The 16320-nt window shown below is 33.0% G+C and overlaps 1 protein-coding gene and 3 non-coding genes across 4 annotated transcripts; 3 read left to right on the forward strand and 1 right to left on the reverse strand.

The window, feature by feature from the left end:
- Nucleotides 1–6032: 6032 nt before the first annotated feature.
- TRNAL-UAG lies at nt 6033–6112 on the reverse strand. Its single transcript has one exon. It is a non-coding gene; the product is annotated as a tRNA-Leu (tRNA).
- Nucleotides 6113–6262: 150 nt separating this feature from the next.
- Nucleotides 6263–6342, forward strand: TRNAL-UAG. Its single transcript has one exon. It is a non-coding gene; the product is annotated as a tRNA-Leu (tRNA).
- A 1910-nt stretch (nt 6343–8252) lies between these two features.
- TRNAL-UAG lies at nt 8253–8332 on the forward strand. Its single transcript has one exon. It is a non-coding gene; the product is annotated as a tRNA-Gln (tRNA).
- Nucleotides 8333–12937: 4605 nt separating this feature from the next.
- Nucleotides 12938–14907, forward strand: LOC110611555 (protein trichome birefringence-like 42). The gene is made up of 5 exons (XM_043955421.1): nt 12938–13270; nt 13609–13780; nt 13856–14034; nt 14162–14320; nt 14386–14907. The coding sequence occupies exons 1-5, from the start codon at nt 12978–12980 to the stop codon at nt 14690–14692; spliced, it is 1110 nt and encodes a 369-aa protein (XP_043811356.1). The 5' UTR covers nt 12938–12977; the 3' UTR covers nt 14693–14907.
- Nucleotides 14908–16320: the final 1413 nt, after the last annotated feature.

Raw genomic sequence — 16320 nt, forward strand, 5'->3', positions numbered from 1 at the left:
TTTTTAAGGGCCTCCAGCGCAGAATGCAACTCCACCTGGAGGGACTGGATCTGCTCCCGAGCGGCTACCAGATTACCCATCGCGTCATTGGTTGCAGATAAGTTCTCCTCCAGACGCGCCTCTTCAATCCGGCGGTCTACAGACTCCTGGAGGGAGCGATCACGGACGTCCACCTCCATAAAGAGGCCCGTCACCTAGTACGAAAGAACAACTGTCAAGAAAAGGAAACAAAGCAAACTGGAAAGAAATGAAAAAAGTAATTTACCATCAGAAGCATTTCCATGATCGTGGATCCGAGCTCCTCACGAGAGCGAGATCGGAAGGATGCTTGCTCCTTGGTAGAGCTGGCTAAGAGACCAGTCAGAGCAAGAAGGCGTGGATCCGAGGCCTCTGTGATTCCACCAAACATTCACTCCAGGAGAAGTTCGGCAACAGCACTGGCCGGAGACTCGAAAGTAATTCCTGACGCATTCAGAACGTTGTCAGTAAGAGATAACGAAGGCATAACAGAAACACCTTTCTCCTTCCCAATGGGAGGCAGAGCTGGAGAAGCTCCTGCAGCAGTCCTGGACTTTTTTCGAGCAGGAGACGGGGCAGATGTTCCGGAGGGGGCTGGACGCTTGTCCCCGGTCTTTGATAAAATGCCCTCAGATCCCTCAGGCTCAATCCTCGCAGGGTCAGGGGCATCTTGAGCAGAAACCTCTGAGATTTGGTCATCTAGGAGGATGATCTCCATCCCTGTCCCAGAGGCCTCCTTGTCTTCAGTAGCAGGGGACTTAGACTTTCCCCCTGGCACACCCCCAGGAGAATGGGCAATACCCTGCTCCACTTGTTCAGCACCTTGGGTCTACTCCACAATAGCTAAGGAGGCTTCCCTCACGACCTCTGAGGAGGCTGGAGCAGATCTAGACCCTTCAGCAGGCCTCGAAGTTGAGCTCGATCCACCTCGGCTAGACAGCCGAGATGACTTGGTGCCGCGAGAGTTCGGCTTCGAAGCTCTAGAAGAAGCTTTGGCGGGAGGTCAGCTAACCTTCTTGGAGGAAGCAGCTTGAACCATCTCCGCAGCAATCTCAGTCACTGAACGCCCATCCCCAAAGGCATCGAAAATGGCATGCATATTATCCCGAGACAGGACAAAGTTCTTGGGGAACTTGGTGTCATCCATTTTTACCTCAGAAGCTGCAAAAGCAACGAAATTATAAAGAATCAGCATACTTCCCGATATTATGAACAAAGAAGAAACAGAATAGTCAGACAAGGCATTATACCCGTGTCCCGGATATCCCTAAGATTGGACGCGAACATACACTTCTCGACGTCATACTTCCTATCAACGGAAGTCAGTCGAAGCAGCCCGACCTGCTCAATAAGACTCAATTGGGGCAGCTTGTTGCAACCCGGAAAGATCTCCCCCCAACTTAGATCCACCTCCCACGTACGGGCGAACCCTAATTTTAGCTCCGCCACAAGGAAGTTCTCCACCCATCCCTTTATGGAGTCCTTGTACCCCGTGAAAAGAGATAACCCAGTACGGGGGGAAAAATAGTAGAAATTTTGAACCGCCCTAACCAGACGGAAAAAAGTGACAAACAGACAGGCCGTGGGTGTAAAACCCCAACTCAGGCAGATAGACTCAAAACAGGACATGAACAAAATGGAGTTTGGGGATAGCATCCGAGGAGTCACCCCGAAATATTCAAAGACCTCAATAAAGAAAGGGGTAAAAGGAAACGGTAGACCGAATTCTCTCTGCTTCAAGAAAAACACTATACGACGACCCTCTTGGGGATCCACCAAACCCGGAGGGGGAGGGTGAGGAAGGACTATCCTTTCATTTGAAAAAGGTGCTCGAATGAAATACAACGGAGCATCTAAAAATCTTTGGGAAATATACTTAGTTATGTTGGAGGGTGTAATATGCGACTCAAGGTTAACAATATCAGGAAGCTTTGAACTGGCCATGGAAGAACAAGGAAGCGTACCTGAGAACACAATGGGGTGAAAAATGCAGAAGGAGTTGCAGGAAGACAGAGAGCAGAAAAGAGCTAGTTTCTTCAGAAGACAGAAGGAATTCGAGATGAAAGGCAATAATGAGATGGAACGTGGATCTGAACAATTTTGTCTTGGAGCGGCGCGATCATTAATTACTCTCGAAGTTTACCCTCTCAACGGTTAGATAAATAACCGACGAGAAGGTAAAGGGGCAAAAAGATGATCGTTGGGCTTCTCCACATCCGTCAAGGGCCAGATCCGTGATTACAGCCCATCAATCAAAAGCCCATTCGCCACCTACATAATACAAGCCCAACTCGCCAGTCAGAACAACTCAACCTGCAAAATTCACCACTTCACCACCTCCATGGTAAATACCAAGGAAACAGAGGGGCAAGTCATAAAAAGACTCAAAAATACAAGCAAATGGAAGCATGATAAAGGTCAGACTTGCTCATCACTTAAAAAGTTATAAGATTTGACTTATCGTTATTAAACAAAGGCTGCGAGATCGGAAAGAGGTGATAAGGGCACCTCAGAATCATACAGAGCTGAGAGCTCAGAAATCAACTCAAGGATTAAAGACCGAGCTCACAGGTCGGATTAATCCAGCTCGGACAACATAACTTGAGAGCTCGGTCGGCTAAAGGAAGCTCAAAGCTCAATCCATCAAGTAAAGACCGAGCTCACGGGTCGGTTAGTCAAGCTCGGAAAAGTAAACCGACCGTCCAGTTGGTTAAGTAGGCCCGGAGCTCGGCTCATCGACTAAAAGCAAGAGTTCGCGGAATATGGTCAGTTCAGCTCGGAAAAAACGAAACAAAATTTAGTTGGCTAAAGCTACGAAGAAAAGCAGTATCAGTACTTCATCCATGACAGAGAAAGAACAAGTATGAGTAAAAAACAAGAATTTCATTAAAAGAAAAGTACATTACAGCACGTTACAAAGGCCTACACTACGGGATGAAAGACTATCCTTAAAGGATTTACATAACCACATACATCATCATCTACGTTTACATCACTGACATCTGCTCTACTATCTTAGCCTTAATTCCGGGGACTATCCCAGTACGGAAAGCGAGCTCTACGGGTCGGCTGAGCTCTGTCTCGTTATTATAGGGGAACTGAACAAGTTGATTCCCATAAGCATTTCTCACTGTTCCCCTAGGCAAACGTTCGGTTACCCGAGTGTGATGCACGGTACATTCGAACAAGCTCAGATATTATATGCTGGTCGTGCACCACACATGAAAAACATAAGTCTTTGAGTTACGGCACCGAAGAGATCACAAAGCATACATTCGAAGAAATCGCTGGAGACTTGACTGAGTGCGGCTGATCTCAGTCCCTCATAACGTAAGCACCCCACACTGAAGGAGACAATAAGCTGATCTTTCTCGCCACTTCCATTTATATCAAAAGAAGATAACAGGGGCATCGGAGAAATTTCTTTCTCCCTCTTGAGGGAAGGCAAAGTTAGAGCAAACTCCCCAACAGCCCAGAACCTCTTTGGAGCCCGGACAACAAACAGAGGAGGAGGCCGGCCAGACGACCTGGGTAAAACAGTCTCAGCAGCTTGCCGAATAGTCCCACCCATCGGCCGCCCTACCAGAAGGATCTCCAAAGCACCGTCCAGACTCCTTAGAGGTAACATCAAATTTTCAAGAATTTTGAACTGACCCATTCTTATCTCAGGTACTGCAAAAGGTTTCAAAACAGAGACAAGTCAGAAACAATTCTCCAACAAGATGATAAAAGCAAGATTAAAACAAACCTCTGGGGCAACAAAGCAATACAAGCTCAAGCTCACCTCATTTCCGTTTGAAGAAGGCGTCAAATGGATCCTTTGCAGATAAAACAAACCAATCTCGCTGGAGGAAAGAAGCAGACAGAGAAACGGAAAGGAAGAACCTTTTGTTCCAGCAGAGGATTTGAGAATGAAGAAAAGCTAGCGTTGATATATACCCAGAGCCTGAGGCCTTAGCACGGGGCAGAGCTATGCTAGACTCTAAGCTAACGGTGTCAGAATTTTAAAAGATAGTCATGGAAAAGGAAAGAAAGGACATGTCCAGATAATGATGACAGGAAAGCAAAGACAACAAAGAACACGAAGAATGGAGAAAAGCCAGGAAGGGGAAAGAGCAGATAGGATTCGGAAACTGCACAACGACAGAAAGATGAAAGGATGTTATTAAGGCACCTGAACACGAACAGGCGCGGTCATAATGGTTCTTGATATTCACCCCCTCGGCAGTAGGAGCAATAACTACCGAGAAGGTGAAGGGGCAATTGATGACCGCTGGATTTCTTTACTCCGGATCAGGGGCTTGACCACAGCCCAAGGCCCATAACGCAGAGGCCCACGTACCTGATATGCATAACAAGCCTGGCTCATTCAACCTTCAAGGCCGGGCCCAACCAAGCTTCTTCACTCAGATCGGCCCAGTCCGCGACCAACAGGCCCTCTCCTCTCAGGCTCAGCGTCCGGCCTGACTCTCGGCCCAGCCCAGTATCCAGAGCCATACTCAGACAGCCTAGCAGATCCGCTCGAGCGTACGCACGGGGAGAATCAGAGGCCGTTACGCATGGAGCAGGCGGCTGATACCCTCGTACGCCCGAATCTGTATGTCAGAGACGCGTGTCCCAATCATGGAGAGGCCTTTACACGTCATCAGCAAGCATAGCAAAATGGATAAAAGGGGAACCCCTCCCCAGAAAGTTTAAGTTTATTTTTCAATACAAAAACCCTTGTAAAACCCTATTCTATTGGATCTCAGATCATCAAATTTAAATGGTTAAATTAAATTACCAAAACATGAAAATATTTAACTTATTTTTATAGACAACATTAATAAGGCTGAATTAAAACTTAAATTATATATACATATATTAGTAATAAAACTGACAACAAAAGAAATTGTTGCTGTGAATTTTTTTATATATATAAAAACGCAATTTTTCTTGGGCATCTTCATTTCTTTATCCTTTTTTTTCCTTTTTTGAAATCAAATTAAATATAATTATAAATATATTTAAATAAGAAAAAAAAGCACCTTAACTATTTAAATAATTAAATATAATTATAAATATGATTGTAAATAATTAAATTTTCCTCTTTCTACTTTTATATATAATATAAATTTTTAATTATAATTAATTTTCTATACTTTAACCGCACCCAATTAATTATAAAAGGATAATTTGTCAATATGTCGTATATAGTCTATTTTTTAAAATTAAGAAAAAACGTGTATTATGCCATGTGAAATAGAAGACATCCTTCTAAGCATTTGGTTGATGGAAAAATTTTGTTAATAGTTTTTCTATTTTTTAATGTTTAGTATTTTTTGAAAATTAATTAATAAAAAATATCTTTTAAATTAAAAGTAAAATATAATCTTTTTAAGAAAAATGGCATGCTGTTTTTAAATGTTAAAATATATATGTTCTAAAATTTAAAAATTTTATTAATATTATTATATATAAATTTATTAATAGCCGTTGATTTTAAAGTAAAATAAAAAATAAATTATTTTTATGAAAAATATTTAGAATAAATTATTTCATATAAACGGATGGAACATAAATATTATTTTAAAATTATATAAAATAACTTCAAATGTTGAATTTAAAAAAAAAATTGTCAAGGTATATATGTTTCAATATAATTGATAAGAGATTTTATCATTAACAAAATTTTATAACATAATTTTAAAATCTAAAATGTAGAAATCAATATTAAATATTTAATTTTATTAGAAACAAATTATTAAAAATAAGATTATCTAAATAATTTTAAAAATATAAAGATATTCATCATATATCACAACAAAATCGTCAACTTTTCACCGTAATTATGTTTTCAATATAATTGATAATACATATATATTTTTAATATTTAAAAATTTTAATCAACGTATACGAGATGATGGAGATCTCAGTTAATATTATAACAACGAGTATTGAATGCAATGTTAAGTGAATAGGAATTTTACTTTCATAACACCAATTAAAAAGGAAAGGAAATAAGAAAAGAATTTTGACAGCTGTGGGATTTGAACCCACGCCCTTTCGGACCAGAGCCTAAATCTGGCGCCTTAGACCACTCGGCCAAACTGTCTTGATGCTGCTTTCCCGTGTCTGTTCAATAATACGTGATTAATTGTATATTTCAAACTTATTATTTAAATTTGTAAATTAATGTTTTCTAAAATTAAAATTAAAATTTGTACACAGATGGTTATTTGACAGACACAGACAGCAATATCGAGACAGTTTGGCCGAGTGGTCTAAGGCGCCAGATTTAGGCTCTGGTCCGAAAGGGCGTGGGTTCAAATCCCACAGCTGTCAAGAAGTCCTATTTTTTTCTTTCCTTTTATTTAGGCACTTGTAAATGATTATTGAGAAATATTTATTTGAACTTAGTCATAGATCAAGCTGGCTTTTTGTCTAATAAAGTTTTAAAAATAATTTAATTCTTAAATTATAATATGAGAAAAATTATTTTCTAAATTAGAGTGAACGTAGGGATTATAATACTTAAAAAGTACAGTAAATTAATATTTTATTATTTTTTTTAATAATTTTTTATTTTGAATGGACTTTTAAATAGGATTTGAATCCATATAAAATAAATAATAAATGAATTTTATAAGATTATCAAAAAAAATTTTGATTTTTTCTGAAAATATATGAATATTCATAAATGACATTTTGGGAATCAATATGATGCCATTTCTATATGCTGAGTTATCATCATACAATGGCATATGTGGTAAAATTTTAATAAATTGTGACATTTGATTATGTGAGTTTCAACTATAAAATAAGAGACTCGATTATTATAATAATCAATACTTAGAACAATAGAAAACTCACTCTCTCATAAATCAATCGAATTTTTTATGATATTTAAGTTACCGTTAAATGATAGTATCTAGCATATCCCCATTAGATTTACAATCATGAGATTTTTTATTCACTAGTCAGTACCAGTTAGATTTTTAAGAGATTCACCAACTAAAAAGCAAAATATATGGAGAATTCAATATATATATATTCTTATACACTCTTCTTAAATTTAAGTAATCTACTTATATTTATTGACAAATTATTAATTTTAATGTTAGAATAACTATTTTATAGGTGCCAATTATCTCTTCTTTTTCTTTTTCTTTTTTCTTTCAAAGTGACCAATCATTTTCAGTTTTTTTTTTGCCATATTATTAAAAGAGTAGCCACAAATTCTGAAAGTATTAATTTTTTGTGAATAAGGAAAGACGTGGGAGGATGGTTTGGTTGCTTTTAAAGAGGGAATCAATGCATGGTCCAAACTTCAATTCCAAACTTAGCAAACTATTCTTTGAAGGCATCTCTCCTATCCAACAACAGAAATAGCCAAATAGCCACTTTTATCACATATCATAAAATTACAGATTATTGCAACTTTAATTGGGGTCTTGCTGGAGCTCCTGATACTTGGAATAAACTTTTGTATTCTATTTTTGTTTTTGGAGGAGAAGCTATAAAATAATGGTAAAATATTTAAAAAAATTTTAAAAAATAATATATGATTTTATCAATTTTTCATCTTAGTATATTATTTTATTTTGATATTTATAGCTTATTTCAAGTTTCGTAATTCAATTTTATTTCAACATATTATTATTGAATTATAGTTTTTGAAATAAATGGCAGAGTATTGAAAAATCGATGAACGTATGTGATATTTTTTTTATATTATTTTTTAATATATAACAAAACTTAAATTTTTTTTAATAAATTGATCCGAATGAATTTATATTTATATATTAATTTTTTTATATTGAGATTCATGTGCATATTAATTATAGGTTAATTATAGGGTAGTGGAAGTCTATTATTTACGTGTTTTGACATTTTAATTCAAAGTTGGGTGCAATATTAACAAATTTTGCAATCAACATTTGAGATTTAATTTTTCACTCTTGACATGTCATGTTTATAAGAATTAAATTTGTACATTAATTTCAAAATGTAAATAAAATTACACCTAATTAAAAAATTAAAATTAAAATTAAAACTTTTGAAGTAAAACAAAAATATGTAAAGATTGTGTCTTTATTTCAATTCCCTTATTGTTTAAGTTCATCCTATAAAAAGTCAAACTTGTACAAACCACACATGTAAAAATAGAAAACATTAATTTAAAATTTAAATAATAAATTTAAAATATACAATTACTCAAAATAGCATCTCACAGACACAGAAAGCCGAATCAAGACAGTTTGGCCGAGTGGTCTAAGGCGCCACATTTAGGCTCTGGTCCGAAAGGGCGTGGGTTCAAATCCCACAGCTGTCAGAATTCTTTTTTAACTAGACTTTTTTTGTTAGAATATGATTAATAAAATTATATTTTTAAAAAATTAACTATTTTATTTGTATTATAAATTAGGGTTGTAGTGTATATATATCATTATCTTTTACTATTTTGATAATGAACACTGAATTTAGAATTAAAAATAACTAAATAAACACTAATTATATTTTATTTAAAATTATTAAAAATAATTTTAATACTGCTTTCGCTAATAATTTGATTATGAGTATGTTAGATGCTGACTTACCAATTAAATGTGCCACTGACTTCTTAATCACATTTGTGGGAATTAGTTCCACTGGATGCAGCTTTGCCTTAAATCGCAGCGTAAATATAACAAACTGAAATTGAAATTGAATTAATTTCTTGAAAAATTAAATAACAATAAGAATATATATATATATATATATATATATATATATATATATATATATATATATATATATAGTTGCAATATTTATATGTACGACAAGATTTAATTTAATGGGAAGATAAATTTATTCAAATATGTTTTATTTTTTAAACTCAGAAATTCAAGTAATTATATTAAAAATAATAGAAAACGCCATTCTTATCAACAGCTGTATATAGAGACAAAAATCAAAACAAATAAAACATCACAAAAAAAAAAGCAGACCACATAGTAGGATTAGTATAACATATAGCTACTTTAAATATATTATGAACAATCATACTAATTTGTTCGTCGAATCTAAAATAAAAAAGTCCAATCAGTATTTTAATAAAAGAGAATTATGCAAACATTGATAAATTGATCAAATTCAGACTAAATCATTGATAAATTAACTAAATTTAGACTAATCCTTTTAAAGAAAAGAAAGTATAAAACAATTATTTTAAAATTCATTTTAAAGTCAATATTTGTGTAGTTATTTTAATCAATAGAGACATTTTATTAAAGAAAGGGTTTCTGCTGAATGAGAAGTGAGTAAACTCTAAAAAACTCCTAAAATTCTAATGTTCTTGAGGGGTTGCATTTATATTATATGTTACTCTTTCAATTGCAGAGCAACACCAAGCTTGAACACTAGGGTGATTTGTGTTTGAGGAGACTTGTGAGTGAGCCTCTTGCTCATCCTTTAAGAGTTGCAGGCCAAAATCCATATTATCATGTGCAACTAGGAGCTTTCTATTCCAAAGGTGATAGTTTCTGCCTATTCTAAATACTCAACAAGTAACGCAAACAATTGTAAGAGTTATTTTTCAACATAACAAAGGTATAAAGACTTCAAAGAATGATAAATTTGGAGGCCCAAAAAGATTAATTCTAGTCAACCTCTAACACTCTCAAGCAAAAAAACACTTGAAAAAAATATGGATGTTAGTCTCAACATCATTGTTATCACAAGAAGAAAAAATGCCTCTAGCAGCTCGCTAAATAAAATCCTTCACCTTATGTGAGAGATGAAGATTTCACACCTTCTTCTAGTCATCTGTGGCTGAAAGAGCCAAAACATAACATAATTTTACATCCAAAACATAACATGATTTTACATAGTATATGCTTGACTCAGTAAAATACCAAATGCAACTATTTGCTCTTTTAGAGAAATTGAGAGGAATTCTACAAAATATCCTCTTGAGTAAAAAGCTCATTAAGTAAAACCACATTCCAGTTTTACCTATCATCATTAAAAAAGCCGTAAAATCCTTAGCCCCTCAATAGAAGGAGTGTCCACAAAGAGAGAGGCAATTATGGATCTTCCCACACCTTAACATCTAACCCATCTCAATCCTCTATATGATATCCTTACTCAATAAATCTCTTCCTTGCAATATACTATAAATGAAACTGGAATTAGAACCCAAATTAGCATTCAACATATTAGTCCTTAGAAAATATTTAGCTTTAAAGAACTAGCTCACAAACACATATGGAGCAAAGAGAATCCTTTAAGCATGCTTTGCCAACATCGCCAAGTTAAACCAACGGTGACTACGGAATCCCAACCCACCCAAACCTTTTTTCAATACACATTCTGTTTCAGGAAAGCCAATGAATACCTTTGCTGTCATGACTACTCAAATCCTACCTATGCTATCAATTTTTAAAGGGAAAATTACTTTGTAGTCCCTAAGATTTAACGTAATTAACACTTCTGTCCCTCTATTTTGGCGACCCAACACTTAAGTCCCTCACTTTCTTTTCTGTCCAATTTCGTAGTCCTTCCGTCCAAAATAGCCGTTTGGAACACGTAAATTGACAAAATTAACCCTCTTCTTCTTCTTCTTCTTCTTCTTCTTCTTCTTCTTCTTCTTCTTCTTCCCCTTTTTGCAACTTCTTCTTCTTCTTCTTTCTTCTTCTTCTTCTTCTTTCTTCTTCTTTCTTCTTCTTCTTCTTTCTTCTTTCTTCTTTCTTCTTTCTTCTTTCTTCTTTCTTCAACTTCTTCTTCTTCCTTCTTCTGCAAGTTCTTCCTCTTCTTCTTCTTCTTCTTCTTTCTTCTTTCTTCTTTCTTCTTCTTCTTCTTCTTCTTCTTCTTCTTCTTCTTCTTCTTCTTCTTCTTCTTCTTCTTCTGGGATTTCACATGGAGAGAAGGGCATTTTTGAAAAAAATTATCACATCTCACCTTTGACTCTTTGACCAAACGGTTTAAATGGACGGAAGGACTACGAATTTGGACGAAAGAGAAAGTGAGGGACTTAAGTGTTGGGTCGCCAAAATAGAGGGACAGAAGTGTTAATTACGTTAAACCTCAGGGACTAAAAAGTAAATTTGCCATTTTTAAATATTTATATTTTGATTGAATAAAAAAAACTAAACAATAATCCCATAATGTCAACTTTCAAATTTTAAAAAAGTAATAATAACTTTAAATTATTAATTATTATCTTCCCAATCTCAATCTTATATGGTTAAGTAATACCAGTGGATAAAATATTAAAAAATAATTTTTCATTGAGTGCAATATTATAATCATTAACATATAAGCAAGATTTAAAGACGATTAAATAAAAACAAATAAAAAATTTAATTGTATTAATTATACTTTTTAAATTTATGTAAACATAAAATTAAATATATTTTTATGAATGGAAAAGAATAATTTTAATAAACTTAATTTAAGAAAAATATTATAAAAATATTTTTGATATAATTTTAAATTTTAAAAATTAAAAACTCAATAAAGTACGTTTACATTTTTTAATATCCAAGAAGAACAATGAGCGAATAATCGATGGGAAAGCTATATATAAGGCGTGAGTATTTAATTGATTTAATTTAAAATTGAATTTGACTAAATAAATTGAAAATTAAAATTTAGTATTTATAAAAATTAAATCGAATTGATTTTAATTAAAAATCAAATCGAATTGAATCGGTCTGATTCAGTTTCATTCAATTCGATTTGATCAATTTAAATTTTTAATAAATTTTTTATTTTTTATATTTTATTTTTAATATTTTAAAATTTAATTGAAATATTTTAATTTTAATTATTATCTAATCTCTTTATATTATTAAAAATAATATACTATTATCACTAATCGATTCGGCTCAATTCTTTTGATTTTTTTTATCAAAACTGAATCGAACCGAAATAATTAAAATTTTTAAAATTAAAAATTAAACTAAATTAAATAAAAAATCAAATTGAATTTTCAAATTAATTCAATTGGTTTGATTTTTTAATTTAAACCGAATGCTATTAGAATAATTGAATCAAGTTAAATTTACATTCGCTATTTTAGTTCAATTCCATTTATTTTTAGTAAGAATCAAATCATAACTATTCTAAATTAAAATTAACTCAACAATTAATTGCATACATATGTTTTTAAATTTATTTATAATTTTAATAAATTATGTATATAAAATTAAAATCACATATAAATATATAATGTAATTAATCTTTTAGTATAGGTTTATATTATTTAACATTATTTTTATTTTTATATATTTTTTTAAAATAATGTCAATCATAAATGCATTAAATTATTAATAAATCCTTTGATGTCCTGTTAACTATTCTATTTTTGTGGAGCCTTTTTAGATTTAAATTGCAACAAGTTATAACCCAACTATTTTGAAATTTTTTTTTTTTCAAGTTGAATGGATTACATGTTCCATCTTAAATCTAGGAGGCTTTGGTTAATAGTTTATATTTTTAAAAAAATTAAAATCCTTATTAATTTATTTTAATATTTCAAAGATATATTTAGACTTAAAAAGTTTAAACATTATATAATTATTAGGCCATAATTTATAACTAGTTTTTTAATATAATTTTCTATTATTTTTTAATATTATGATATAATATAATTATAATATACTTTATATTTTAATGTTGGATTTGTGATTTTATGTACAAGTTAATAAAGTTAAATTAACCATTAATTTTTTGAATGTCAATACAGTTGTAATTGGCTACAATCACCCTGCGGATATATGGTTCTTATGAACAAAGGAAGCTTATATAAATTTACCTTAAGAATAGGTTACCAAAAATAATAATAATAAAAAAAAAAAACAAGTTAGAATAGAATTTGGAATTATAATTTAAAAGCAACTCTAATACTCCTCAATTTCATCTGCCTATATAAACAAGCAACAGCTCAGTCAGCTGAATGCGTTAAGATTTTGAGAGCAATAGAAGCTGAAAAAATCATGGGTATGGCGTCGTGGATTAGAGTATTGATGTCCAATATCATCATCATTATCAGCCTCTGCCATTGCCAATTACTGGCTGCTGCTGCTGCTGAGGCTATTACAATAAGAAGCTCCAACTCCACGAGTTGTGATTATTTTCAAGGAAGTTGGGTGTACGATGATTCATACCCACTGTACAATTCAACCACCTGTCCCTTCATCGGACAAGGATTCGATTGCCAGAAGAATGGTAGACCTGATCATGATTATCTCAAGTATCGCTGGCAGCCTACGTCCTGTGACATTCCCAGGTACTCCTTCTTCCTCTGCTTTGATCTCTTCCCTCTCACCGCCGGTGACTGGACCAGTGAAGGCAATGGCTACAATATTTATTTTGGGTCATACAATAATTACATAACCAAAGCTAGTAAAAAAAGACCCAACTTACTTAAAAACCATAATCTTTTTTTCCCCAATATTTTCTTGTACTTGTTTTTTTTAAAGAACTGCTGAACAACCAGATATCTAGTTGCTTGGCCCATCTCCAACAGCTGGAAAGATGTGCGTTAGCAGCTTTTGTCCTCTCTCTCTCTCTCTCTCTCTCTCTCTCTCTCTCTCTCTTACAGATGTATGGTTGATGATATTATAGGTTCAATGGAGTGGATTTGCTGGAGAAATACAGAGGGAAGAAGATAATGTTTGTTGGGGATTCTTTAAGCAACAATATGTGGGTGTCTTTGGCCTGTTTGCTTTATGCTTCAGTCCCCAACTCTAAGTACACCTTTCAACGAGGAGGGCTGCTCTCTACATTTACGTTGCCGGTACCAATTTTCTTGTTTAATTTCTGCTTGCTCCAAACTCAAAACTGCAGCGTTTTGACATTTGGGTTTGTGTAGGAATATGGGGTCTCAGTGATGTGGTTGAAAAATGGGTTCCTAGTAGATGTGGTTCGTGATGAAAAGCTTGGGAGAATAGTAAAGCTGGATTCCATCAGCGCCGGGCAGCAGTGGTTAGGAGTGGACTCCTTAATCTTCAACACCTATCACTGGTGGTTCCACAAGGGACGCTATCAAAAGTATGATTTTTTTAAATTTCTATGGTTCCTATATATATTGCACGTGTACTCATGATTTCTTAATTTCAATTACATTTTATTTAATAATAATAATATTATTCAGTAAAGAAAATCACATGACTTGCAGTTGGAACTACTTTCAAGTAGGAGATAAATTACTTGAAGATATGGACCGTTTGGAAGCACTGAAGATTGCATTAACTACTTGGGCTCATTGGGTTGACAATAACATTGATCCTTCCACCACTTCTGTTTTCTACCAGGGAGTTGCTGTTCCCCACCAAAAGTAAGTTTTTGGTAAATAGTAATTCTATTCTTCCCTACTATTAATAATAATAACTGAAATTTCAGTGCAAAGGAATGGAATGATCCAAACCCTAAAGCAAGGGGATGTATGGGACAAACAGAACCAGTTAAAGGATCAACGTATCCAGGGCCTAACCATCAAGGGGAAGCTGCTGTGAAGGAAATAATAAGCAACATGACAAGTCCTGCCTATTTGCTTGATATTACATTGCTTACACAGCTGAGGAAGGATGGCCATCCTTCTATTTATGCTGGAAGTGGCACCAAGTTTTCTGATTGTAGTCACTGGTGTCTTGCTGGTGTTCCTGACACTTGGAACCAGCTGCTTTATGCTGCTTTGCTTGACAAATGACAAAGTTTAGGCTTATAAATGTAATTTTTGGCTAGTTTTTAAATTATTTCTAACCGTCCATCGTTTTGTATTTTTATTTTTATTTCCCATCATTTTTCATGTTTTCTTCCTTTTTCGTGCAATATTATCATTTAATCCTTTAACTCTTAAGATATTATATTTTTGTTCTCAATGCTTTAATTTTCTTCTCTTATAAATTATATACAAAATTATCACCATCTTCTCAAAACTTTAATTGCTCAATAATTATTTGATATTTTTAACCATTACCGTATATTTTAAGGTAAATTTTATCTTTTTGCCATAATTATTCAATGCAATTGTTGCAACATAACTCGCAAATAATCAATGAATACAATATAGTTGTTGTTCAGATAACAATTATATTGTAAAATGTCTCTTTTTGAAGCCATAAAGAAGCAGACAAGGAATTCTCATTGGCTCTAGATGCTATCATTGATGGTTGGCAAAATTTAAGGTGGACTGAACTTGGAAATGGTTAATGTGAAACAGATAGATATCTATTCTCAAAAGGGAAAGATAATAATGTCTTCTGTTCACAATTCTTACTTGTTGGGGAATTACATGAAATGAATGATGGATGATTGCTTCCACGACGAACTGGAATCCATAATGAAAAAGGGCATTCAACAAATGTTATACAATTATGCTTGCGTGCTATTGAAATGAACAGTGGTTATGAATTTTTCTAGTCATGGATTTGCGTTTTTGTGCAGTTTATCCATAACCTGCGGAGTCAAATCATAGACCTAAACAATACTGGAGAATATATGTAGTGAAACCTCTTCAAAAAATTCATCTGTTACATCTCCATCTCTATTTATCTTGAGGCGGTTTGCATGCCATATCAAACACTCCAACACCATGTAGCTGGGAGAGACCATTTTGCAATCACCTCTTGACAAACCCCTTTCACCAACTCATTGAAGATGACATTTCTCAGCTCATCCACGAAGATTGCCGAACACACCTCAAAGAAAAAGTTTTTGTAAGCATATTCTTTTTTAGGAAATATAAAAAAATACTTTATATTTTCATTCATTTTTTTATCTCAGGACAATTTGTATTAAATAATATTTTATAATATCATACCATTAACGAATAACCATTATTTTTAAATGCTATTAGAATAACTAATATAAAATTATATCACGAAATATTATTTTAATACAAATTGAATTATAGATCTTAAAATAAAAATAAGTAAAACAATAAAATAATTTTTATGTATTTTTTTAATTAATAATTATATTTTACTTATTATATTAATATATTTTAATAGCATTTAAAAATTATTATTGTTTATTAATAATGCGATATCACGAGATATTATTTTAATATAAATTAAATTATAAATTTTAAAATAAAAATAAGTAAAATTATAGAATTATTTTTTTGCACTTGCACTTTTTGTTTTTATTTATATTTCTTTATATATGCTAAAGTACAACAGGTGAATCATGTATCACTGCAGACATGAGACGACCTTGTGAAACAAATCACACATTCACACTCAATCCAATAGGCGATATCTCTCAAAATGCTAAACTCCGTGTTTCATTGAGGAAGATGAGACTTATTTTTGAAATTTATAATTACTCTCCTGA

This window comes from Manihot esculenta, chromosome 3, assembly GCF_001659605.2.
Source record: "Manihot esculenta cultivar AM560-2 chromosome 3, M.esculenta_v8, whole genome shotgun sequence".
Classification (NCBI taxonomy): domain Eukaryota; kingdom Viridiplantae; phylum Streptophyta; class Magnoliopsida; order Malpighiales; family Euphorbiaceae; genus Manihot; species Manihot esculenta.

Bases quoted from the DNA above. Each gene is read 5' to 3' on its own strand.
- LOC110611555 (XM_043955421.1), top strand. From the start codon at position 12,978: ATGGGTATGGCGTCGTGGATTAGAGTATTGATGTCCAATATCATCATC. The intron at 13,271-13,608 runs GTACTCCTTCTT...ATGATATTATAG, and splicing joins ACGTCCTGTGACATTCCCAG to GTTCAATGGAGTGGATTTGC. The intron at 14,321-14,385 runs GTAAGTTTTTGG...CTGAAATTTCAG, and splicing joins GTTGCTGTTCCCCACCAAAA to TGCAAAGGAATGGAATGATC.